The sequence below is a fragment of the Malus domestica genome, chromosome 04 (genome assembly GCF_042453785.1).
Source record: "Malus domestica chromosome 04, GDT2T_hap1".
NCBI classification, from domain to species: domain Eukaryota; kingdom Viridiplantae; phylum Streptophyta; class Magnoliopsida; order Rosales; family Rosaceae; genus Malus; species Malus domestica.
The window spans coordinates 1,207,943-1,235,367 of NC_091664.1; the positions used below are offsets into that span (position 1 = coordinate 1,207,943).

The 27,425-nt window shown below is 34.8% G+C and overlaps 3 protein-coding genes across 5 annotated transcripts; 1 reads left to right on the forward strand and 2 right to left on the reverse strand.

Moving 5' to 3' along the window:
* Positions 1-3,102: 3,102 nt before the first annotated feature.
* On the forward strand, positions 3,103-3,869 carry LOC139195390 (pentatricopeptide repeat-containing protein At1g06143-like). Its single transcript, XM_070820916.1, has 3 exons — positions 3,103-3,342; positions 3,455-3,517; positions 3,747-3,869. The coding sequence occupies exons 1-3, from the start codon at positions 3,103-3,105 to the stop codon at positions 3,867-3,869; spliced, it is 426 nt and encodes a 141-aa protein (XP_070677017.1).
* Positions 3,870-4,005: 136 nt separating this feature from the next.
* On the reverse strand, positions 4,006-10,956 carry LOC103420104 (disease resistance protein RUN1). 2 transcript variants are annotated; one of them, XM_008358163.4, is made up of 5 exons: positions 10,047-10,956; positions 6,435-7,539; positions 5,749-6,030; positions 4,995-5,636; positions 4,006-4,878 (listed from the first exon to the last, which is right to left on the reverse strand). In XM_008358163.4, the coding sequence occupies exons 1-5, from the start codon at positions 10,553-10,555 to the stop codon at positions 4,348-4,350; spliced, it is 3,069 nt and encodes a 1,022-aa protein (XP_008356385.3). In that variant the 5' UTR covers positions 10,556-10,956; the 3' UTR covers positions 4,006-4,347. The 2 variants fall into 2 exon arrangements, with proteins under 2 accessions (XP_008356385.3, XP_070675921.1); XM_070819820.1 differs by having other exon boundaries at positions 6,435-8,479; positions 9,501-10,615.
* A 5,969-nt stretch (positions 10,957-16,925) lies between these two features.
* LOC103429293 (disease resistance protein RUN1) lies at positions 16,926-23,939 on the reverse strand. 2 transcript variants are annotated; one of them, XM_070819819.1, is made up of 7 exons: positions 22,921-23,852; positions 20,974-21,426; positions 19,953-20,604; positions 18,713-18,994; positions 17,902-18,606; positions 17,668-17,785; positions 16,926-17,518 (listed from the first exon to the last, which is right to left on the reverse strand). In XM_070819819.1, exons 1-7 carry the CDS (start codon positions 23,427-23,429, stop codon positions 17,499-17,501), a joined length of 2,739 nt encoding a protein of 912 aa, XP_070675920.1. In that variant the 5' UTR covers positions 23,430-23,852; the 3' UTR covers positions 16,926-17,498. The 2 variants fall into 2 exon arrangements, with proteins under 2 accessions (XP_070675920.1, XP_028956604.1); XM_029100771.2 differs by having other exon boundaries at positions 16,926-17,785; positions 22,921-23,939.
* Between the last annotated feature and the right edge of the window lie 3,486 nt (positions 23,940-27,425).

Below are 27,425 nucleotides of genomic sequence, written 5' to 3' on the forward strand. Positions count from 1 at the left end.
TTAGTCTTTTGATCTTAAAACCACTCTGAAGTTCAACCATCACTTTGAATTTCTTGAAGATTGAAAAGACTTCACTCTTGTTTCTCATAAGATATACCCAAACCATCCTGGTGCAATCATCAATGAATAACAGAAAGTATATGTTCCCACTGAATGTAGGTGTCTTCATTGGACCACACACATCTGTGTGAATGAGTTCTAGAGGTTGGCTTGCTTTCCATGCATTTCCAGTTTCAAAAGAGTCCCTGTGATGCTTCCCCAATATGCAACCTTCACATGATTCTTTAGTCTATTGTAACTCAGGAAGACCAGTCACCATTTGTAGTTTCTTCAATCTCTTTAAACTATGAAAGTTGAGATGTCCAAACCTCTTGTGCCATAACCAAGAGTTTTCTGCAACACTTGCTTTTAGAGCAATTGAGTCATTGTAATCTAGCATAAGTGGAAAACTTTTGTTTTCTGTCATGCCAACTTGTGTTATCGAGTTTTGGAGGCTTCTGTCATCAAAGATCACCACCATATTGTCTCCAAAAAGTAAGAAGTAACCATGAGAAATCATTTGTCCCACACTAAGGAGATTCTCATCAAGACCTGGTACAAGTATTACATCCTTGATAAATCTTCTTCCACCCTTTGTCTCTAGAACAAGAGTTCCTTTTCCAGTAGCTTTCACTAGTTGTCCATTCCCCATTTTAACTCTGCAATTGAAGCTTCTGTCAATGTTGATTAACAAGGATTCATATATAGTCATATGATTACTGCATCCACTGTCAATGTACCAGATTCCTCTCTTATTTTCAGTTCTTGCAACACTACAAGCATAAAAGACATTTACTTCCTCTTCTTCTGCTCTATGTGCATAGTTGACAGCTTGGTTCCTTCTTGGATTACAATCTTTTGCTAGATGGCCAAATATGTCACACTTGGTGCATTTGGGTTTTCCCTTGAACCAACAAACACCATAGTGTAATTTGTCACAGATTTTACACTTGGTTTTGGTAGAATCACTGCTAGTTTCTGATTTTGATGGTGGAGTATGGTTGTTGTCCCATTTCTTCCCTTTTCCTTTCCAGAATTTCTTTTGATTTGAGTTGTTCCCTTGAGCCCTGTAACTGCTATCTCTCTCAGTCACACTTAGACTAGTAAAAGCCTTTTCAGCGAAGTTTTCAGAGTGCATATTTAACCTCTGCTCATAGCCTTTCAATGTACCAATCACCTCCTGAACCTCAATGGAGTCAAGGTCCTTAGTTTCTTCTATAAGTATGCGATGGAATCATAGGATTTAGGCAAGCTAATAAGTATCTTCTGTACTAATCTTTGGTTTGTCAGTTCTTCACCAAGAGTTTTCATTTGATTCACAATGTCTGTCAATCTTGTTAAATAAGTAGATAGAGCTTCACCATCATTCATCCTAATGTACTCAAAATCTCTTCTTAAACATTGTAGTTTGACAGACCTAACCTTTTTATCACCACCAAATTCTTGTTGAAGAACATCCCATGCAGTCTTGGAAGTTTCAAAGTTTGAGATTCGAGGAAAGATCTCATCAGACACTGCCCCTTGAATGATACCAAGAGCTTTTGCATCTCTGGTTTCATTAACTTTCATTGCTATCTTCCTCACAGACTGTTGATCTTCATCGCTAGAATTATCTTCAGTTTCTACGGTTTCAAAACCCTTGTCCACCAAATTCCAGAGATCATGTGATTTAAATATGGTCTTCATCTTGATGGACGAAAAATCATAGTTGATCCCATTAAAAATAGGAGCCCTCATATCTCCTCCACTGCTCGAAGTAGCCATGTGAGACTTTGTAAGAACAAATGAGATTTTCACGATCTAGGTATGTTTTTCCCCTTTCCTTTTCAGAGATACGAAGCACACACAAAAACGCCTAGTCCTGAAATTGATCAGAAAATAAGCTCTGAGGCCATGATAAATTCCGATGAGTTAATTTGTTTGGTATGATGTATTTCTGAAGGTAGACAAGGAACAAGAAAAACAGAGAGAGTTTAGAGGAATCTGAAAGGTGCTTTTTTCAGTGCATTTTGCAAGAACATATATTTTCATTAAATATCAACACATTGGATTTATAAATCTTTTAAAATCTCTCAAAATCTCAATTGAATTCACTCTCCTAGTTATTTAAAGGGAAATTGAAGCCTAAAAAAATAGGACAACAATGAAAGATAATTTGTAAATTTGTTTAACTTTTCGTCGAATAACTCAAATATGCTTTTCTATAAAAACTATACATATTTGATCTCACAGCCCAACCAAAACTCAATCGCATAGCAACTCAGTACCACAGTTTGGTAATATTCCTCTTTGAAAGTGAAAGGTCTTAGGTTTCAATCTCATGGATGATGAATTCGATACCAAATTATGTTGCTCATTGTGTAGCTTAGCTGAATTCATCATCCTCCTAATATAAAAATATCAATGTACCAATAAAAAAAACAAAACTCAGTCACATAAACATGATTTCCTGAAGGGAAAATTAGAATGCCCTACATCTTTTCTATAGTTGTTAGATTAAACGTTCATCCCTTTTAAAGATTTGATTAAGGTGTTTTGATCAATTGCCATCTCAATAATTTGGGAACTTTAACGAAAAGCTCCCGGTACTGTTAAATTTAACGAAAAACCATATTTTTACATTAAAAAATCAATTCTGGTACTATTCACTTTACCCTTTATTTTGTCCTTATCGTTAAAACTCAAAGTTTTCAAGCCCTTTTCATTAGTTTTCCTTAATAATTTTCTATTTATTTAATTTCCATGTCATTAATTTAAATGCATTTATATAGAGGCATAAGGTAGCTTAGCAACTAATTGCCTATGAGATTCAAATTTTCAAAGGGAGTGTATATTTAGTCCAAAAAATTAAAAAATAAGGCACCTATATCAAAACGCTCATTTCCTGAATGAATGCATATGATTTTTACCTTAAGAAGTTCACGAAATCAGCTTGTCAACCTCTTAGTGGTGAGGATGTGCGTATGAACATAGGTTCGAATGAACTTCCTTGTAAACCAATCAAAATAACCAATATCCTTCTCAACCTCCTGCAACCAAGACAGAGTCACCGTCAACAAGCTCATGATTTTCTGCACTGACCCATCTCTCGGAAACTTTGATTACGCCGAGAAAGTCTTCCATTTCATCAAAGATCTGTGCTTGTTTGTTTACGATGAAATGATCAAGGCGTTTGCCAAAAGGAGTAGTTTCAGAAGCGTCGTTGAGCTCTTCCGGCGGTTGAGGGAGGAGGGATTATGCCCCTATAATTTTACCAAACCATTTGTTTTAAAGCCATTGGATGCTTGGGAGAGGTTCGGGAAGGTGAAAAGGTTCATGTGTTTGTGGTAAAAACTGGAATTGGGTTTGATGGTATGTATGTAACTCGCACATTGACATGAATGTGTAATTGGGCATGGTTGAGAGTTTCAAGCAGGTGTTTGATGAAATACCTGAGAGAAACAAGCTTTGTTGGAACTTGGAACTTTACGATTTCGAGGTATGTTAGATGCAGGAGGTTTGATGAGGCTTTGGATATGTTTCGGAGGATGTCATGTGAGAGCAATGAGAAGCTCGATGAAGCTACTGTTGTAACCACCATTTTAGCTTGAACATCATCGAAAACTTTGAAGCTTGGTAAAGAAATTGATGAATATGTTAGAAATGAACTTAGATTCATTACTAGAACCGGAAATGTGGTTGTTGAATACGTATGTAAAGCTTTGCAGTTTGGCATGAAGCCTGATGATTTCACCTTCATTGTTGTCTTAACTGACTGCGTTCACAGAGGGTTGGTAGATGAGGGTTGGGAGTTCTTCAACTCCATTAGAAAGATATATGAGATTGAGTGACATTAGAACACTATGGTTGCCTGATCGACCTTCTTGGCCCTACCAGACTGTTAGACGAAGCAGATGAGTTGATAGAAAGGGTTCCAAGTGAGATTATAGTCCCGATTTCTATATGTTTGCATCCATGGTCAGTAACTGCACATTTCAATCTAAAATTTTGATTTAGGACCGAAAAAGTCGAAGTATGATGCTAATAATTTGGTTCCACAAGAGAATATGGATATCTGTAAAGCATACACCAATTAACAACTGAACAACTAGTCAATATCGCAAATGAATTGTCAGTAAAATGAGGAACAAATCATCTGTTGGATGCGATCAAATCAAATGTCCGAATAATGGAGCTGGAAAACGAGAAAGACAGCTGACATGGTCTGCGGGAGAGTATAATGCAGGAATAGCGACTACTCAACCGATCTGGCAATGCTCTCTCTTCAAACCTTTTGCCTTTTCCGTTTGGGTTCATCTGTAGGAGTCGTCATTGATTAGTGGGATGATTATCATATGCGCCATGGCTTGGTCCCGGACTTGACTCATCATACAACCAATCTGGAACTGCTTCAGATTCATATTCATAGTAATAAATGCCCGAATCAACATGCTTGTTTTCCTTCAAAGGTTTGTCCCATACTAGATTTACCCCTGTTTTCTTCGCTTTAAGACCCTCTATAAGAATAACAATCTTGTCCCCGCCTTGCAAATTGAGCTTGAGCTGATCGTTCGATAATTGTACCTGCTGAAAATGATCCACTGTTACTCCCCAAGCTCCCCAAGAAGGCATAGAGACCCTCGAAGTAGTATGCTTGGTACAATTTACAACAGTAAAGGCAACACTTAAACTGTAGTATTGCCAACCAATCCAGCAGAGTGTCAACCCTTTAAAATTACGACATTTACATTGAGGAACATCAAAACTGACTTTATTGCCGTCAGCGACAAAGTCAAACCACTTTGGAATACCATAAATCCCACTCAGTATAATTCCACCAGCTCCGCAAGAAGTCCATTCCTATAATATACATACAATGTAATATAGTGTCAAATAATTGTACATGTGCGGTTGTGTTTGTGCGTGTGATTGATAGAGAAAGACAAGAGTAGGAGGAGACAGAGATAGAGATAGACCTGTAGGATGTTGTTCCTAAACTCAGCTGTGAGATTGGTGCACCTATACATATGAAGCTCCGCCATGGAGTTTAATGATTTACCCAAGCCTAAACCTGGAACCTCTGTGACTTCGGGCGAATTAATTAGATACAGTTTTCTCATGTTTGACATTTGCGAAAAGTTTGGCATTGTTTCCAATGCAGGGCATCCACTTGCTTCCAAGACTTCCAAATTTGTTGGTAAATCGGGGATTGCACGAAGATTTCTGCAATCCCTAACTATCAACTCTTGTAAAGAAATTAGACGCCCAAGGTCGTTGGGGAATTGTTTTATGGCTGTTCCAGTTGCATTAAGTTTTCTCAATGATACCATCTCCCCTAAGCCCTCAGGCAGTTCTCTTAATGCACAACAATCCAACAGACAAAGAGTCTCAACAGAGTTCAACTTACAGAATTTCGCTGGAAGATAACTAAGCTTAACGCATAATGCAAAATCTACCCTAGTGAGTTTTTTAAGTTGACCGATGGATGGGTGAATCTTGGACAAACTATAACAGTGTGAAAAATTCAATTCTTCGAGATTTGGGAGTCCTGAAAAGTGTGGTGACTTTTTTAACTTCCAGGACCTATGAAGATCAAGGATTTTCAAATTTTCGAGCGGCTGCACAAACCCAAAAGAAAATATTATTCAAAATCCAAGAAGAATATGGCTTAAAAAATAAAATCGGAGTGGGAATTAATTATAACCCGCTATGGGCTAGGGGTGATTGTACCTTGGAATTCTTCCAGCCTTTTCTGAGGTTGCTGAACCGCAGGTCAAGAGCAACAAGTTTTGGCTGATTAAGAAGGTGCTCTGGCATGTACTTGGAAGGGAATCCATGCCAGCGCAACCATCTCAACTCTTTCGGAAAATGTTTGAAGCTTCCAGTAAGCGTTACATTGTTGAGCCGTAGCAATCTCAGTTTTTTCATATTGACAAATGCTTTTGTACTGAAACTAGCCTTTTTTTTAGAGCTTGGCAAATCTAGAGAAAGTGCTTCAATTTCTTCAGTTCCCTGTTAGGTAAACAAAAGGACATATGATGAATAATAAAAGGGTCATTTGCGTCTGAAAAATGATTTACTTTCAAACAATTGTCATATAATCGGTTGGAAATCGATTTAATTGCTTCTATTTCCACGTGAAGGTTTATTGTACTTATAAATATATTTCTACATAATATTATAAAAGGAAAACTAATAAAAATGGTTTGAAAACTTTGAGTTTTAACGATAATAACAAAATAAAAGGTAAAATGAATAATATCATAATTGACTTTTTAGTGTAAAAATGTGGTTTTTCGTTAAAGTGAACAGTACCGGAAGTTTTCGTTAAAATTTCTTATTATAAAATGTAAGCAGTTGCACTAGGATATGATTTAGCGAGCATTAATATTAAACTTTATTGATAAACTACTTACAGATTTATTTGTCAACACGTCTGTTATGGCTTCAGAATTCCAGAGTCTACTCCATCTTCCAGGCTGAGTAGGAGATTTTTCAGAAATGATTGCCTTGCCCATTTCTTGAATCAAATCATGCATCTTTAGTTTGCCCGATTCAACAGTTATAAGACACCGTTCACGAAGAACACTGATTTCGCTTGTTGCATAGAAGCCACATTCGTCTAATATTTTTGTGACATGATCCTTCTCCAAGCCAAGAAAGCAACAAGATATATCAAGGAATATAGTTTTTTGATTATAATCCAACCCATCAAAGCTTATTTTGAGTTTTTCTATAATTTCTCCTTCAGGTATTCTTTTTAATTTCTCCAAATAGCTTTGCCACTCTCTTGTGGGTCTACCAAAAAGAGAGGAGCCTAAAACCTTGAGTGCTAACGGCAAACCTCCACAGTAAGAAACTACCTTCTTTGACAATTCAAGATATTCTTCTTTAGGGCAATTATTTTCAAATGTATGCCAACTGAAAAGCTCAAGAGCTTCCTCCTTATTCATTTTCTCAGCTGCATATCTCATATTCATTCTCACTGGATTTAGTAAATGCTCATCTCTTGTTGTTATGATAATTATACTTCCTGGACCAAACCACTCACGATCTCCAGCTATTGCACTTAGTTGCTCCACTTTATCTACATTATCAATAACAAGAAGTACTTTTCTAGGTCGAAGGCATCCTTTTACTACACTGATCCCTCTCTGGACATTATTTATCTGGCATATGGTGGTTTGTTTCAAAATGCTAGAAACAAGTTGTTTTTGCAAATCAACCAAACCATATCTACGTTCGGTGTTGCTAACATCGCCAAGGTAACATTTAAACTGGAATCGATGGTGAATTTTGTTATAAATGGAATTGGCAGCAGTTGTTTTGCCCAATCCACCCATCCCCCAAATTCCAACCATTTTAACATCATTTAATCCACCACTAAAAAGATAACTGATAATTGGTTGAACACGAGAGTTGATTCCAACCGGGTACTTGGCCACCTGTAATTCATCTATGCCAGGAAGCATTTCCAGAATATTCTCCTCAACAATTGTCTTAATAACCTTTGCTTCAGGCCTGAAAACTCAATTAGTAAGCATTGACTCAATGAAGGATTACTAGAAGCTATCACCTTCACTCAACAGTCAATATAAAGAATTAACTAAATGCAAAAAAATAATATATATATATATATACACACACACAAACCAGTCATTTTCCATTGAGAGATTCTTCAAATAATTTTAATTGATTTGACAAAATAAAAATAATTTTATTTGAGAAACACCTTGTGGACGTCATTCCATAACTTATTTTTCAGGATTCATTCATGCCATATATGGTCAAAAGAGAGAAAAAAAAAATTCATTTTTTGAACAAAAAATATAATTTACATTAAGAGAAAGAGAGTAAGCTTAATCTCAAAAAAAAAAAAACCAAAATACAAAAAAAAAAAAAAAGGTTTATAATTTGTATATGAATTTGTTGTTCCATTCCGATTGGGCATTCAATTGCTTGAGTGGACCCATCAGCCCATCTGTTGGTTCCTTTTGTTTGGGCTTTTATATTTTAAACTGCCATTTCTAAGATTCAAAAATAATATCCAAAGCTCCTAAATCTAGCCTTCTTTGTACCAAAATTATTATGATATTAATTAAGTTATAAATCAATGATATGTACAAAAAATTTAAAAAATTTAAAAATACCAAAAATTAAACGTATCAAAAATTAAATGTACTAAAATTAAACTAATCAATCAACCATATGTACAAAAATCAATGTACCAAAAATAAAAAACAAACGTACCAATTCATAATATGAATAAAATTAACGTATGAAAACTAATGATAAGCATACTAGTAATGTATAGAAATAATTCTCTCAATAAACTGTATACATGATAATTTGAAAAAAATAATATAAACATCCACCATTTTTGTTATCTTGAAGATAAGATTATATTTTAATTTAGGAGATCAAGATATTTTGTACGAAAAAAATATTAAAAAAAGGGGAACTTTCATGAAAAGGGCTTGGACTAAGTTTATTTTAATAAAAAATCATGCTATAAATTTATTTAATTAAAAAGACTAAAATTTTAATGAAAAACCCTTAAATTTTAATAAAAAGGAACTTAAATTTTAATGAAAAAGACATAATTTTAATATTAAAAAAAAAAATCTGATGCGCGGACCCATGTGTCCTCACACTGTTTATGGAACTTCTACACTGCTTATGGAACTTACGACACTATTTATGAAACTTACTGCACTGTTTATGAAAACTTACGACACTGTTTATGAAACTTACTAGATTATTTATGAAACTTAATGGTACTACATTCTTCTCTCTCGTCTTCTTGAATATTCTTAGCACATTCTCACTTTCCAAACACATCTTATTCTTCTAATTTTCTTCGATACTCATTAAAATACAAAGATTTAAAAGCAATTTTCATTAATTTTCTTAGAAAAATATACACATATATTTATCCTTTTGTCGCCAAACATCAATGTGATGACGTATTTAAATTTCTCCTCTTCACATGTCGATGTCCAATGCATAAAAAATTGAAGCACCGAAACGAAAATCAAACAAAAATTTGTCTGCCATGTAAGATGAAGCATCAGTGTTCCTTCATCTGAAACTCCACTTGTAATTACCTAGATAGTTTGAACTTGAAGCATTTAGCATTGTGGCTATGCTTGCGCGAAAGTGCGATAGGTTGGTCGATTTCATTCAGTGTTTCATAGGTTGTAGTTGATGTGCAACAAGTCGATTTGAATTAAATTTGGGTTCGGATGCAAGTTTGACAAGACCATGTACAGTAAACATGCAACTTGCAGAAGCGAAATTGTTTGATAAGAGTATTGGGTGATTGGGTGGGTGAGGGCGCGCGCACAGCGCGACTTTTTTTTTTAATGTTTATTTATTTTATTTTTTTTGTCCTTATCATTAAATAAAGGTAGTGTATGGTTTTTCATTAAAATGCAAAAATTTGAAGCTCTTTTCATTAGTTTTTCTTAAAAAAAGATCACTGGATAAATATTCTTAATGACAAACCATTGATTATCTCTTAAAACAGAGTGTCTCAACTTCTAAAATACTTTAAAAAAATTAGCAGAAAATTAATTTTTAACTGATGTGGCCCAATGTACCTAAGCGTCTGAATCAAGATCCTTAAAAACACAGATCTTTGATAAAAAAAACTTTAAATGTTAGGGATTTAAATCTAGGAAGTTCTAACAAAAAGAATGCGGTACTGTTTATTTTAACGAAAAATCACATTTTACACTAAAAAGTCAAATTTAGTACTATTTATTTTACCTTTTATTTTGTACTTATCCTTAAAACTCAAAGTTTTCAAGTATTTATCTAATCAAGCCTATGTAAAATATGTTTTAAATAGAAGATGTCCCTACTGTTACTCATATTTTATCTTGCAAATCTTGATGTTTCAGCGAAGCTATTTTTCTTGTGTGCTATTTTCATAACAACCATTCATTAACACGTTTCAAAATGTGGAAAAGCCGAAAATAGATAGCAGCATTACTAAGACGTCCAAGTCCAATGAAAATGGTTACCCGTTATTAAGATGGTGGCCAGACAAATTTGCAGCTTGAGTGAGAGCCTCTCTCCACTGCTTTACCCTTTCTTTCTTAGCTTCACGTTCGTTGTCATCTTTTTCTTCAAGGATGTCATCTTCGTGCTTCTGAAATGCTCGGGCTAAACAACCTTCTTGCTTCCTCACATGTGAAGGATCGACATGATAGAATATTGGCAAGACCTGTTGCTCCAGCCTTTCTCTACATTCCATGATCTTCACCAGCTCGTCAAGACACCATCTTGATTCCGCGTAACTCTTTGAGAGGACAATGACCGAGATTCTGGACTCTTCGATTGCCCGCAACAGTTCGGGTTTTATTTCTCCCCCTCTTTTCAGATTGTCCTCATCAATAAAGGCATCGAGGCCCCTGCCTTGTAAAGCCGCGTGAAGGTGGCTCGTGAAGCCATTGCGTGTATCTTCACCTCTAAAACTCAAGAACACATCGTAGTTCCAGAGTTTTGAAGAGGAGGGTTCACGGGATGTCATGGTGTTGTATTACTGTTTACAGCACTAGAGTGGTTCCAATCAAGCGAAAAAAATCGCAGTGGTTTTTTTAGTGTTGCAACAGAGTATATATAGCACCGAAGGGACACTTTTTGGTTCTTTCCAGGAAGCGTTCCGCTCCCAATCTTTAGCTCTTTCCGGGAAGCATCCGCCCCAAGTTTTGAAGAAAACCAAGGATGTTTCCAGTGGAAAACCACGATGTTCGTGGCCTCATGATCTGATCACTGGACGGCTACGATTAAAGTGTCGGAAAAGATGGGAGAAAAACAGCTTTAAGATGAACTGCGTTCAACTAAGTAAAAGGACACGAACTGATGGGACTTGAGTCGATGATAGGAAGGGTAGCAAGTGCCTTTTACTTAGTGCGCTTGCATAACTACTTAATTGTTGCTGAGATTCTACGGAGGAGCCTATATTTTAATGACTAAATAATCTCCTAATTACTAAACGAAGTGAGATACTGAAGTCAAGTCTCCTCTCAAAAGCAAAGCACATTCAGTCAACAAAGATAGAAGTCATCATGTAACCCTAAGCGACACGGTAATAGAACGGTGGAAAAGCGGGAGCTGCTTTTTGAAGAAAAACAAGGTAGTTTCCAGTGAAAAACCAAGAACCTACTCGTGGCCACACGATCTGAACACTGGATGGCTAAGATTGAAGATTGGGCGAAAACTGCCTTTGGAGAAAAGAAGGCGTTCAACGGAAAAAGGACAAACTATACCCCAACTGATGAGCTTGTAGTTCCACTTTAGGCGGTACTTAGTGCTACAAAACAGAGTGGACGGCACATGCTAGTAACGTCATCGTTGATCAATGGGAAAACTGAGGTTCTACGAAGGGTAAGGGAAAGAGGCACGGTGGGGGAAAGAAACTAGCACAAAATTAGAGAGAGTCTATTACACCATCTTCACTTACAAACTAAGACAACGAAGTAGAGGTTTCACATGGGATTTTATTCTCTTCTTTTTCTGAATTGATGTTTCATCTTCTACTTGTTTAGTATTAGGGTTAATTAGATATAAAATCATTATACTTTAGGTCCGTTGACTTCTAATTCAACTAAGCAATTTTTTTTATGGCCTATATTCAGGGATGTGTTTCTACAATTTGTTTCAGTACCATCTATATCCGTATGCATGTTTTGGAAATTGAAATTTCAAAATCATGTGTAAATGGTTGAATAATTCTCATCACCTAATTGCGATATATAATGTATACTAGAATTGAATTTATGGTCCAATTCACTATTAGGTTTTAATAATTCACCGTTCTTTCAGTGTTATACTTGTATTTGTAGTTTGGTTTGTAGAAACTGGTGAAAAATCATTAGGTTTTAATAAAAAGTTGGGGGTGTCGGATAGATGCAGTTCAATTGAGATTACAAAAGTGATATTTTATCACATTTTTTATATCATATTTGTATCACATTTCTAATAGAGATGAGATTCACATGTTTTGGTAAATCCTATTTCTATTAGAAATGTGGTATGAAAAATGTGGTAAGTGTAGGTTACTCTTAAGATTAATGGAAGGATAATACTTTGTATCCCCACGAAGGGATGTACATATTCTTACATTTGCAAATAACATATTTTGAGTATATAAACTTAATGATCTAAATCATTCAATTTCTTAATCATCAATTGAAGATCATTCATACAAAAAATCATTTGAATCGAAAATCATTTAATCATCCAAACATATCAAATAAATGAAGGGTTCATCATGAATATGTTACCTGGTCTTAAATTTCAGGTAGACAAGCCATGAGTCCACTCCAACAACACCGATATTGTCCCCACTTGGCCACCTACTCAATCCCTCAGGTGTGGGGTTTTAATACAAAAGACCTCGGTGTTAGTTAGAGTGGGGTAATTTTATATAGATGGCTTGTTCTCAAGCCTTCTAGCCAATGTGGGACAAAATAATTCTAACACTCCCCTGCACGTGAGACCCCATTTTATGGGTCACACCTGGAGTTCCACACATCGGCAACCATGTGGAGCCAAGTTGGGGCTCACCCGTTTGCACAGGGCCAATACACGTGGCATATCTTGGCCTACGTGGAGCCAAGTCGGGGCTCACCCATTTGCTCAGGGCCAAAGGGGACCCACCCGTTCACGTGGATGTACAGACTCGTCCCCTGGCTCTTATACCATCTTAAATTTCAGGTAGACGGGCCATGTGCCCACTCCAACAACACCGATACTGTCCCCACTTGGCCATCTGCTCAATCCGTCAGGTGTGAGGTTTTAATACAAAAGGTCTCGATATTAGTTAGAGTGGGGTAATTCTATATAAATGGCTTGTTTTCAAGCCTTCTGGCCGATGTGGGACAAAAGAATTCTAACACTTGGTATCTACACCGTTGATTTGTACGTTCCATACATTTTAATAACGGCCTGAAAGTTGCCAACTCTCCATCAAAATCCATAGATTTATAAATCTATTAAAATTTCTCAAAATCTCAATTGAATTCACTCTCCTAGTTATTTAAAATGAAATTGAAGCCTAAAAAAATAGGACAACAATGAAGGATAATTTGTAAATTTGTTTAACTTTTCCTCCAATAAATCAAATATGCTTTCCTATAAAAACTATACAGATTTGATCTCACAGCCCAACTAAAACTCAATCACATAGCAACTCAGTACCACAGTTTGGTAATATTCCTCTCTTGAAAGTGAGAGGTCTTAAGTTTGAATCTCATGGATGACGAATTCAATACCAAATTAAGTTGCTCATTATGTAGCTTAGCCGAATTCATCCTCCTCCTAATATAAAAATATCAATGTACCAATAAAAAAACAAAACTCGGTCACATAAACATGATTTCCTGAAGGGAAAATTAGAATGCCATACATCTTTTCAATAGTTGTTAGATTAAACATTCATCCCTTTTAAAGATTTTATTAAGGTGCTTTGATCAATTGCCACCTCAATAATTTTCTATTTATTTAATTTCCATGTCATTAATTTAAAGGGAGTTTTAACGAAAAGTCCACAATACTGTTCATTTTAACGAAAAACCACATTTTTACACTAAAAAGTCAAACCTGTTACTATTCACTTTACGCTTTATTTTGTCCTTATCATTAAAACTCAAAGTTTTCAAACCCTTTTCATTAGTTTTCCTTAATTTTTTAAATGCATTTATATAGAGGCATAAGGTAGCTTAGCAACTAATTGCCTATAATATAGGAATTTAATTTCATCAATCCCCTTCTACGCATTAAATGACATTTTTTAATAAAATAAAATAAAAAATTAATTAACTAATTCCTCATTACCTTATTATTAGTATTTAAAAAAAAATTCTCTTTCTATTAAAAATGTCTCAATAAAAAGTCTTCAATACATATTTTTTCACATATAGATATATATAAAAAAATATACTTAAAACTTATGGTACATTTGAGAACAAAAGTATCGACTTTTGGTATGTTTAAATTTCAAATGTACCGAGAAACCAAATGTACCAAATATTCAAATGTACCCATTGTTATGTAACCCTTTTGGTATGTTTAGATTTCAAATGTACAGAGAAACCAAATGTACCAAAATTTCAAATGTACCATAAAACCAAATGTGCCCATTGTCAAGTAACCATTTTGGTATGTTTAGATTCCAAATGTACCAAAAGACGAAATGAAAAAAAAATCACAAATGTACCCCAAAACCAAATGTCTCTATCAGATAACCCTTTTGGTACATTTACATTCTAAATGTAGCGAGAAATACAAAAAATCAAATCCACTATAAAACTAAATGTGTCCATATTATAGGTAACTAGACGTAGTTATATAATCAAACAAATCTTTATCATGTGTTGGGTCTTCGAAATAATAAAATCTGACAATTTTTTATTTTATAAATATTCTACTATATTCACAAAAAGAAGTAAATTTATACCAAACAATAAAAAATTGCATGAAGATGGATAATAAATGCATAAATATAGGGATAAGAGGAAAAGAAAAAAAAAACGAAATGTCTAGGAAAAGTCATGAAAAACTAAAATTCTAAACAAATTTGAACTTATGTAAAAAACTGAAATTAATAACCAAAATTTTAGTAAAATGTTTGATCAAATTTTCAAAAGGAATGTATATTTAGTCTAAAAAATTAAAAAATAAGGCGCCCATTTCCTGAATGAATGCATATGATTTTTACCTTAAAGAAGTTCACGAAATCAGCTTGTCAACCTCCTAGTGGTGAGGATGTGCGTATGAACATAGGTTCGAATGAACTTCCTTGTAAACCAATCAAAATAACCAATCTCCTTCTCAACCTCCTGCAACCAAGACAGAGCCGCCGTCAACAAGCTCATGATTTTCTGCCCCAACCCATCTCTCGGAAACTTTGATTACGCCGAGAAAGTCTTCCGTTTCATCAAAGATCCGTGCTTTTTTGTTTACGATGTAATGATCAAGGCGTTTGCCAAAAGGAGTAGTTTCAGAAGCGCCGTTGAGCTCTTCCGGCGGCTGAGGGAGGAGGGATTGTGCCCCTATAATTTTACCTACCCATTTGTTTTAAAGCCATTGGATGCTTGGGAGAGGTTCGTGAAGGTGAAAAGGTTCATGTGTTTGTGGTAAAAACTGGAATTGGGTTTGACAGTATGTGTGTAACTCGCTCATTGACATGAATGCGTAATTGGGCATGGTTGAGAGTTTCAAGCAGGTGTTTGATGAGACGACGAGATCGAGTGATTCGAAAACGAAAATCATACTTCTTGATGAGACGACGAGAATAATACATTTCTCGACGACTAACTCGCCATCGTTTGGCAGGAAAACGGCTCGAAAATGGCTAACTCTCAATCAAAATCCATATATTTATACATCTATTAAAATCTCTCAAAATCTCAATTGAATTCACCCTCCTAGTTATTTAAAGGGAAATTGAAGCCTAAAAAAAGGACAACAATGAAAGATAATTTGTAAATTTCTTTAACTTTTCCTCGAATAACTCAAATGTGCTTTTTTTATAAAAACTATACAGATTTGATCTCACAGCCCAACTAAAACTCAATCACATAGCAACTCAGTACTACAGTCTGGTGATATTCCTCTCTACTTGGAAGTGAGAGGTCTTAAGTTTGAATCTCGTGGATGACGAATTCGATACCAAATTAAGTTGCTCATTTTATAGCTTAGCCGAACCCCTCATCCTCTTAATATAAAAATATCAATGTACCAATAAAAAAAAAACAAAAACAAAACTCGGTCACATAAACATCTGACTGAATGCATATGAATGTTTTTTTTTTTTGGAGAACATGCATATGATTTTTACCTTAAGAAATTCACAAAATCAGCTTCTCAACCTCCTAAGGGTGAGGCTGTGCGTATGAACATAGGTTCGAGTGAACTTCCTTGTAAACCAATCAAAATAACCAATCTCCTACTCAGCCTCCTGCAACCAAGACAGAGCCGCCGTCAACAAGCTCATGATTTTCTGCACCGACCCATCTCTCAGAAACTTTGATTTATGCCGAGAAAGTCTTCCGTTTCATCAAAGATCCGTGCTTGTTTGTTTACGATGTAATGATCAAGGCGTTTGCCAAAAGGAGCAGTTTCAGAAGCGCCTTTGAGCTCTTCCGGCGGCTGAGGGAGGAGGCATTGTGCCCTTATAATTTTACCTACCCATTTGTTTTAAAGCCATTGGATGCTTGGGAGAGGTTCGGGAAGGTGAAAGGTTCGTGTGTTTGTAGTAAAAACTGGAATTGGGTTTGATGGTATGTGTGTAACTCGCTCATTGACATGAATGCGTTATTGGGCATGGTTGAGAGTTTCAAGCAGGTGTTTGATGAAATACCCGAGAGAAACAGGCTTTGTTGGAACTTGGAACGTTACGATTTCGAGGTATGTTAGGTGCAGGAGGTTTGAGGAGGCTTTGGATATGTTTCGGAGGATGTCATGTGAGAGCAACGAGAAGCCCGATGAAGCTACGGTTGTAACCACCATTTCAGCTTGAACAGCATCGAAAACTTTGGAGCTTGGTAAAGAAATTCATGAATATGTTAGAAGTGAACTTGGATTCACTACTAGAACTGGAAATGTGGTTGTTGAATACGTATGTAAAACTTTGCAGTTTGGCATGAAGCCTGATGATTTCACCTTCATTATTGTCTTAACTGACTGCGTTCACAGAGGGTTGGTAGATGAGGGTTGTGAGTTCTTCAACTCCAATAGAAAGATATATGTGATTGAGCGAGGTTAGAACACTATGGTTGCCTGATCGACCTTCTTGGCCGTACCAGACTGTTAGACGAAGCAGAGGAGTTGATAGAAAGGGTTCCAAGTGAGATTATAGTCCCGATTTCTATATGTTTGCATCCATGGTCAGTAACTGCACATTTCAATCTAAAATTTTGATTTAGGACCGAAAAAGTCGAAGTATGATGCTAATAATTTGGTTCCACAAGAGAATATGGATATATGTAAAGCATACAACAATTAACAACTGAACAACTAGTCAATATCGCAAATGAATTGTCAGTAAAATGAGGAACAAATCATCTGTTGGATGCGATCAAATCAAATGTCCGAATAATGGAGCTGGGAAAACTAGAAAGACAGCTGACATGGTCTGCGGGAGAGTATAATGCAGGAATAGCAACTACTCAACCGATCTGGCAATGCTCTCTCTTCAAACCCTTTGCCTTTTCCGTTTGGGTTCATCTGTAGTAGTCGTCATTTGATTAGTGGGATGATTATCAGATGCGCCATGGCTTGGTCCCGGACTTGACTCACCATACAACCAATCCGGAACTGCTTCATAGTCGTATTCATAGTAATAATCACCAAGATTCTTGTTTTCCTTCAAAGGTTTGTCCCATACTAGATTTACCCCTAATTTCTCCGCTTCAAAACCCTCTAAAAGAATAACAATCTTGTCCCCGACTTGCAAATTGAGCTTGAGCTTATTGTTCGATAATTGTACCTGCCGAAAATAACCCGCTGTTACTCCCCAAGAAAGCCTAGAGACCCTCGAAGTAGTATGCTTGGTACAATTTACAACAGTAAAGGCAACACTTTTATGTTGGAATTGCGACCAAACCCAGCAGAGTGTCAACCCTTTAAAATTACGACCTTGACATTGAGGAACATCAAAACTGACTTTATTGCCGTCAGTGACAAAGTCAAACCACTCCGGAATACCATAAATCTTATTCAGTAAAATACCACCAACTCCGCAAGAAGTCCATCCCTATAATATACATACAATGTAATATGGTGTCAAATACTTGTACATGTGCGGTTGTGTTTGTGCGTGTGATTGATAGAGAAAGACAAGAGTAGGAGGAGACAGAGATAGAGAGAGACCTGTAGGATGTTGTTCCTAAACTCAGCTGTGAGATTGGCGCACCCGTACATATCAAGCTCCGCCATGGAGTTTAATGATTTACCCAAGCCTAAACCTGGAACCTCAGTGACTTTGGGCGAATGACTTAGAAACAGTCGTTCCATGTTTGACATTTGCGAAAAGTCTGGCATTGTTTCCAATGCAGGGCATAAAATTGCATCTAAGACTTTCAAATTTGTTGGTAAATCGGGGATTGCACGAAGATTTCTGCAATACCCAAGTCTCAACATTACGAGATTTGAAAGACCACTGAGGCTAGGTAGGCTACGAAAACTATTGCCTCCAACTATCAACTCTTGTAAAGAAATTAGACGCCCAAGGTCGTTGGGGAATTGTTTTATGGCTGTAAATTTTGCATCAATTTTACTCAATGATACCATCTCCCCTAAGCCCTCAGGCAGTTCTCTTAATGCACAAAACGACAGACAAAGAGTCTCAACAGATTTCAACATATAGAATTCCGCTGGAAGATACCTAAGCTTATGGCACCATTGAAAATCTACCCTAGTGAGTTTTTTAAGTTGACTGATGGATGGGTGAATCTTGGACAAACTAGAACAGCCTGAAAAATTCAATTCTCCGAGATTTGGGAGCATTGAAAAGTCTGGTGACTTTTTTAACTTCCAGGAACAAGCAAGATCAAGGATTTTCAAATTTTCGAGCGGCTGCACAAACCCACAAGAAAATCTTATTCAAAATCCAAGAAGAATATGGCTTAAAAAAATAAAATCAGAGTGAGAATTAATTCTAACCCGCTAGGGGTGATTGTACCTTGGAATTCTTCCAGCCTTTTCTGAGTTTGCTGAACCGCAGGTCAAGAGCAACAAGTTTTGGCTGATTAAGAAGGTGCTCCGGCATGTACTCGAAAGGGAATCCATGCCAGCCCAACCATCTCAACTCTTTCGGAAAATGTTTGAAGCTTCCAGTAAACTCTACATTGTTGAGCCGTAGCAATCTCAGTTTTTTCATATTGACAAATGCTTTTGTACTGAAACTAGCCTTTGTTTTAGAGCTTGGCAACTGTAGAGAAAGTGCTTCAATTTCTTCAGTTCCCTGTTAGGTATACAAAAGGACATATGATGAAGGTTGAAGTGCCAAAGTCTTTGAATTATCATCTCAGTGAAAATTAGGTTTCCGAATTTTTTTTTTTGGTAAAATAAGTCCCTAAATTCATTAAAAATTTCTAATTCCATCCGTACTATTATATTCAAAACTAATTTATCTATTTTTTCTTCAACTTAAGTCACTTGAAACACTTTAGAATGTACTATCGTCATTTTCTCGCCGGTAAGCCTTTTACATTTCATATAGGTTGCGAATCTAACATCTAATTTACCCTCCACAGTTAACTTACATTATTTCTTATGTAAAACTACCAATTTACCCATCAAAGTTAACTTTATACACTATTTCTTTATGAAAAACTACTAATCTATCCTCCAATGTGTATCGCATATAAGTAACGTGACTTAAATTGACGGAAATTTGAATATAGTAGCTTCAAATATAATATTAGAGATGTAATTGGCAGATTTTTATAATTTAAGGACTTATTTTTCTGAAAAAATAGTTTAGGGACCTAATTTCCACTGAGGTGATAATTCATGGACTAAATTGACAGTTCACCCTATGATGAATAATAAAAGGGTAATTTGCGTCAGAAAAATGATTTACTTGCAAACAATTGTCATATAATCGGTTGGAAATCGATTTAATTGCTTCTATTTCCACGTCAAGGTTTATTGTACTTATAAATATATTTCTACATAATATTATAAAAAGAAAACGAATAAAAAGGATTTGAAAACTTTGAGTTTTAATGATAATGACAAAATAAATAGTAAAATAAATAGTAGCAGTATTGACTTTTTAGTGTAAAAATGTGATTTTTTGTTAAAATAAACAGTACCGGTAGTTTTTCGTTAAAATTTCTTATTATAAAATGTAAGCAGTTGCACTAGGATATGATTTAGTGAGCATTAATATTAAACTTTATTGAGAAACTACTTACAGATTTATTTGTCAACACGTCTGTTATGGCTTCAAAATTCCACGGTCTACTCCATCTTCCAGGTTGAGTAGGAGATTTTTCAGAAATGATTGTCTTGCCCATTTCTCGAATCAAATCATGCATCTTTAGTTTGCCCCATTCAATAGTTATAAGGCACCGTTCATTGAGAACACTGATTTCGTTTGTTGCATAGAAGCCACATTCATCCAATATTTTTGTGACATGATCCTTCTCCAAACCAAGAAAGCAACAAGATATATCAAGGAATATAGTTTTTTGATTATAATCTAACCCATGAAAGCCTATTTTGAGCTTTTCTATAATTTCTCCTTCAGGTATTCTTTTTAATTTCTCCAAATAGCTTTGCCACTCTGTTATGGGTCTACCAAAAAGAGTGGAGCCTAAAACTTTGAGTGCTAACGGCAAACCTCCACAGTAAGAAACTACCTTCTTTGATAATTCAAAATATTCTTCTTTAGGGCAATTATTTTCAAATGTATACCAACTGAAAAGCTCAAGAGCCTCCTCTTCATTCATTTCCTTGGCTGGATATCTCATATTCACTCTCACTTGATTTAGCAAATGTTGATCTCTTGTTGTTATGATAATTATACTTCCTGGACCAAACCACTCACGATCTCCAGCTATTGCACTTAGGGCTGGTTTGGTATTGCTGTGCTTTGAAAAAAAACTGCTGTGAGAATAAGCGGCTGTGCTGTGAGAATAAGCGGCTGTGAAATAAAGCCAGTAGAGTGTTTGGTAAACTTTTTTGTGAAAGTGCTTTTGAAAAAAAAAGCAGGATGATAGTGTGTCTTTTCATTAAAGGAGCACTGTAGCTCCGTATGCTTTGAAAAAACTGGCTTTTTTTCAAAGCAACAAATAGCAGCTTCAACTTTTCCTTTGATTTTCAGCTTATTCTCACAGCAGCTTCCAAAATAAGCCATTTTTTTCAGTTTACCAAACACCCTCAGCTTTTTTTCACAGTGACTTTTTTTAAAATCACCTCAATCCCAAACGGGGCCTTAGTTGCTCCACTTTATCTACATTATCAATAACAATAAGTACTTTTCTACGTCGAAGAAGTCGTTTTATTACACTGATCCCTTCACCGACACTATTTATCAGGAATATGGCGGTTTGTTTCAACATGTTAGAAACAAGTTGTTTTTGCAAATAAACCAAACCATATCTATGTTCAGTGTCACTAACATCTCCAAGGTGACATTTAAACTGGAAGCAATGATGAATTTTGTTATAAATGGCGTTGGCAGCAGTTGTTTTGCCCAATCCACCCATCCCCCAAATTCCAACCATTTTAACATCATTTAATCCACCACTAAAAATATCATTGATAATTGGTTGAACACGAGAGTCGATTCCAACCGGGTACTTGGCCACCTGTAATTCATCCGTGCCAGGAAGCAATTCCAGAATATTCTTCTCAACAATTGTCTTAATAACCTTTGCTTCAGGCCTGAAAACTCAATTAGTAAGCATTAACTCAATGAAGGATTACTATAAGTTATCACCTTCACTCAACAGTCAATATAAAGAATTAACTAAATGCAAAAATATATATATATATATATATATATATACACACAAACCAGTCCTTTTCCATTGAGAGATTCTACAAATAATTTTAATTGATTTGACAAAATAAAAATAATTTCATTTGAGAAACACCTTGTGGTCCTCATTCCATAACTTATTTTTCAGGATTCATTCAATCCATATATGGTCAAAAGAGAGAAAAAAAAAATTCATTTTTTGAACAAAAAATATAATTTACATTAAGAGAAAGAGACTAAGCTTAATCTAAAAAAAAAACCAAAATACAAAAAAAAAAAAAAGGTTTATAATTTGTATATGGATTTGTTGTTCCATTCCGATTGGGCCTTCAATTGCTTGAGTGGACCCATCAGCCCATCTGTTGGTTCCTTTTGTTTGGGCTTTTATATTTTAAACTGGCCTTTCTAAGATTCAAAAGTAATATCCAAAGCTCCTAAATCTAGCCTTCTTAGTTCTTTGTACCAAAATTATTATGATATTAATTAAGTTATAAATCAATGATATGTACAAAAAAAAAACAAAAATTAAACGTACCAAAAATTAAACGTAACAAAAATTAAACGTACTAAAATTAAACTAACCAATCAATCATATGTACAAAAATCAATGTACCAAAAATAAAAAACAAACGAACCAATTCATAATATGAATTAAATTAACGTATGAAAACTAATGATAAGCATACTAGTAATGTATAGAAATAATTCTCTCAATAAAATGTACACATGATAATTTGAAAAAAAATATATAAACATCCACCATTTTTGTTATCTTGAAGATAAGATTATATTTTAATTTAGGAGATCAAGATATTTAGTACGAAAAAGATATTAAAAATAGATAACTGGATAAATATTCTTAATGACAAACCATTGATTATCTCTTAAAACAGAGTGCCTCAACTTCTAAAAATACTTAAAAAAAAAATTAGCAGAAAATTAATTTTTAACTGTGGCCCAATGTACCTAAGCGTCTGAATCGAGAACCTTAAAGACACATATGTTTGATAAAAAAAAAGCTTTAAATGTTAGGGGTTTAAATCTAGGGAGTCCTAACTAAAAGAATGCGATACTATTTATTTTAACGAAAAATTACATTTTTACGTTAAAAAATCAAACCTAATACTATTCATTTTACCTTTTATTTTGTCCTTATCGTCAAAACTAAAAATTTTCAAGTATTTTCATTAGTTTTTCTTTAAATCTAATCAAGCCTATGTAAAATATGTTTTAAATCGAAGATGTCCTACTATTACTCATATTTTTCCTGTGTGCTATTTGCATAACAACCATTCGTTAACATGTTTCAAAATGTGGAAAAGCCGAAAATAGATAGCAGCATTACTATTAAACTAGTCGAGTATTGAAAGAATCCCAAGTCCAATGAAAATGGTTACCCGTTATTAAGATGGTGGCCAGACAAATTTGCAGCTTGAGTAAGAGCCTCCCTCCACTGCTTTACCCTTTCTTTCTTAGCTTCACGTTCTTTGTCATCTTTTTCTTCAAGGATGCCATCTTCGTGCTTCTGAAATGCTCGGGCTAAACAACCTTCCTGCTTCCTCACATGTGAAGGATCGACATGATAGAATATTGGCAAGACCTGTTGCCCTAGCCTTTCTCTACATTCCATGATCTTCACCAGCTCGTCAAGACACCATCTTGATTCCGCGTGACTCTTTGAGAAGACAATGACCGAGATTCTGGACCCTTCGATTGCCCGCAACAGTTCGGGTTTTATTTCTCCCCCTCTTTTCAGATTGTCCTCGTCAATAAAGGCATCGAAGCCCCTGCCTTGTAATGCCGCGTGAAGGTGGCTCGTGAAGCCATTGCGTGTATCTTCACCTCTAAAACTCAAGAACACGTCGTAACTCCAGAGTTTTGAGGAGGAGGGTTCACGGGATGTCATGGTGTTGTATTACTGTTTACGGCACTAGAGTGATTCCAATCAAGCGAAAAAAATGGCAGTGGTTTTTTTGTGTTGCAACAGAGTATATATAGAACTAAAGGGACACTTTTTGGTTCTTTCCAGGAAGCGTTCCGCTCCCAATCTTTGGCTCTTTCCGGGAAGCATCCGCCCCAAGTTTTGAAGAAAACCAAGGACGTTTCCAGTGGAAAACCACGATGTTCGTGGCCACACGATCTGATCACTGGACGGCTACGATTGAAGTGTCAGAAAAGATGGGAGAAAAGCAGCTTTAAGATGAAACCGCGTTCAACAAAGCAAAAGGACATGAACTGATGGGACTTGAGTCGATGATAGGAAGGGTAGCAAGTGCCTTTTAGTTAGTGCGCTTGCAGAACTAATTATTACTGAGATTCTACGAAGGGTAAGGGAAAGAGGCACGGAGGAGCTTAAAGTTCTAAATTAGAGGGTCTAGTACATTATCTTCACGTACAAACTAAGACAACCAAGTTTGAATTTAGAGGTTTTTTCACATGGGATTTTATTCTCTTCTTTTTCTGAATTGGTTTTCATCTTCTACTTGTTTAGTGTTAGGGTTAATTAGATATAAAATCATTATACTAATCGATTTAGGTCTGTTGACTTCTAATTCAATTAAGCAATTTCTTTTTTATGGCCTATATTTAGGGATGTGCTTCTACAATTTGTTTCAGTACCATCTGATTCTATGCCCGTATGCAGGTTTTGGAAATTAAAATTTCAAAATCATGTAGTAAATGGTTGAATAATTCGCATCACCTAATTGCGATATAGAATGTATACTGAAATTGAATTTATGGTCCAATTCACTATTAGGTTTTAATAGTTCACAGTCCTTTCAGTGTTATCCTTGTATTGGTAGTTTGGATTGTAGAAACTAGAGAAAAATCATTAGGTTTTAATAAAAGCAGGGTTAAAAAGGTGGGGGTGTCTAGATAGATGCGGTTCAATTGAGATTACAAAAGTGATATTTTATCGTATTTTTTATATTATATTTATATCACATTTCTAATAGAGATGTGATTCACAAGTATTGGTAAGTCATGTTTCTATTAGAAATGTGGTATGAAAAATGTGGTAAGTGTAGGTTACTCTTAAGATTAATGGAAGAATAATACTTTGCATCCCCATTAAGGGATGCACATATTCTTACATTTGCAAATAACGTATTTTGAGTATATAAACTTAATGATCTAAATCATTCAATTTCTTAATCATCAATTGAAGATCACTCATACAAAAAATCATTTGAATCGAAAATCGTTTAATTATCCAAACATATCAACTAAATGAAGGGTTCATCATGAATATGTTACTTGGTATCTACACCGTTGATTTGTACTATCCATACATTTTAATGACTAAATGATCTCCGATTCAAATGATTTTCTGTAGCTGTGATCTTTAAATGAAGATTAAGAAATTAAACAATTTCGATTATAAAATTTATATGATAAATATAGATTATTTGCATAATAAAAAATGAGCTCATCCTTCAAAGTATGAATGCAAGTATTATACTTATTGAAATTGTCCATGAGTTTATTGTTGGCTATCCCTCTCACCCAAAAATGAGGGAGAGATACATTATGTTGCAAAAAGTTTGATAATGCCTTTATTATTGGGTTTAGATGAGATAACGGGGTGCAAAGAGTAAACCTAGCTCTAATTGGACTAATAAATGTTTAGATGTTCTGAAAATTTCATTGTACTTATCTAAAATGCTATCATTTCGTTACTTTTCTATATATAGCACTAAAGGGACACTTGTTGGTTCTTTCCAGGAAGCGTTCCGCTCCCATTCAGGTTTTGAAGAAAACCAAGGACGTTTCCAGTGGAAAACCACAATGTTCGTGGCCACACGATCTGATCACTGGACGGCTACGATTGAACTGTCGGAAAAGATGGGAGAAAAGCAGCTTTAAGATGAAACCGCGTTCAACAAAGTAAAAGGACACGAACTGATGGGACTTGAGTCAATGACAGGAAGGGTAGCATGTGCCTTTTACTTAGTGCGCTTGCAGAATTAATTATTGCTGAGATGGGTGAAAGAGTTGCAAAAAGTTTGGTAAACTTTTTTTTTTTATAAAAGTGCTTTTAACAAAAAATAAAAAATAAAAACAGTATTTTTGGTAAACTTTTATATAAATTATTGACAGTGGCGGAGTCAGAATTTTGAATGAGGAGGGGCCTTTCATATATATATATATATATATATGTGTGTATATATATATATATGTGTATATATATATATATATGAGTGTGTAAAAAGTTGAATTCATAACATGTTGACATTTGCAATTTGTGTAATCCTCACAAAACTGAAAAAATTCTCTTAAATTTAATACTAAGAAGAAAAAAATGTAAAAACCCAGACAACCAAGTAAGAGGTAGATTGTGGAAGGCTTAAGAAAATACAAAGAAGTAGAAAAAGAAGGAAAAGGGGCAGAAGTTTGCAAATAAAGAAGGTGGGTTGCTTTAGAAAATTATAGGGTGTATATTACTGTTAGGTGAGAGAATCGAACTAGAAGTGGGGTTGCTTTTTCCATTTAAAACTGCACATCTCTTTTAAAAACTCCCCTGCCAAACTTGTCGTTTTATTAAACAGCTGAAAAGATTTAAAATCAAAACAGTTTAACGACGTCGTTTGATTCATCTTCTTTCATGAGGTTCACACCTCAGCTAAAGTCAGGATGGGCCTGGGACCTCGTCCCTTGGTGGCTCCGCCCCTGATTGTTGAATATGTTAAATGATTAAAAAATATATGATATTTAGTGTGATATAATAATTTTCAAAGACAACAATGTATGGGCAAATATTGTAATTTTATAAAATATGTGGGGGTAGACTTGCCATTAGAAAAGTTCATTAAATGAGCACTGATTACTATAAATTGAAATTAAAAAAAATACTTTTTTTAGAAGCATGGTAGACTATAATTCTACTTTTCTATGTTTTTCTGCTGTCATTGACAACAGTAACATTTTTTTTCCAAACACATTTAATACTCCAATTTTTTTAACAAGCTGTTTTTTTTAAAGCATCACAATCCTAAATCAGATCTAGCATTACCCAAAAATACTACTTTTATCATTTTTTATAGGGTCCATTTTTATATTATATTTATATCACCTTTCAAATAAAGACGGATCCATATGTATTGATAAGTTATACATATATTAAAGAAGTGATACAAATGTGATATGAAAAATGTGGTAAGTATAACGTTACTCTTGAGATTAATGAAAGGATAATACTTGTATCCCCTTGAAGGATGCACATATTCCTACATTTGTATATCTTGAGCATATAAACTCAACGATCGAAATTATTCAATCTCTTAATAATTATTTGAAGACCACTCATACAAAAAAAAAAACCAAAAATCATTTAATTATCCAAACATATCAAATAAATAAACAATTGACTATGAATATATTACTTATTATAATTTGTACTATATATTTTAGGATTAAATGTTAAAATGGTTCATGTGTTTTAGTCATCGGGTCAATTTAGTCCATGTGTTTTCAATTTGGCCAATTTGGTCCTTGTGTTTATCTCTGTTAGTCAATTAAGGACATTTTCATCTAATTTTTGTAAACAAATTTATAAATTATTGTAAACTTATTTATAAAATTATTTATTTGATTTAAAATATTTAAAAATGAAATAAATTAAAATTTAAAAAACAAATATTCTCCTAATTCCCCGACCTCCTTCCTAACATTACTTCCTATCTTTTCTATGTCACAACCTTAATCGTATTTCAGATTGGAAGTTTTATCTCTTAAATGTGTTATTTCTCATTGATTTTCATTTTTTATAAAGAGAAAGGATAATTATATCTCATATATTTTTTCTTATGATTTTTTTTAAAAGAGATTGAATGAAATATTCTTAATTGGCTAACATAGACAAACACGATGACTAAATTAACCAAATAAAAAGCACGAGAAC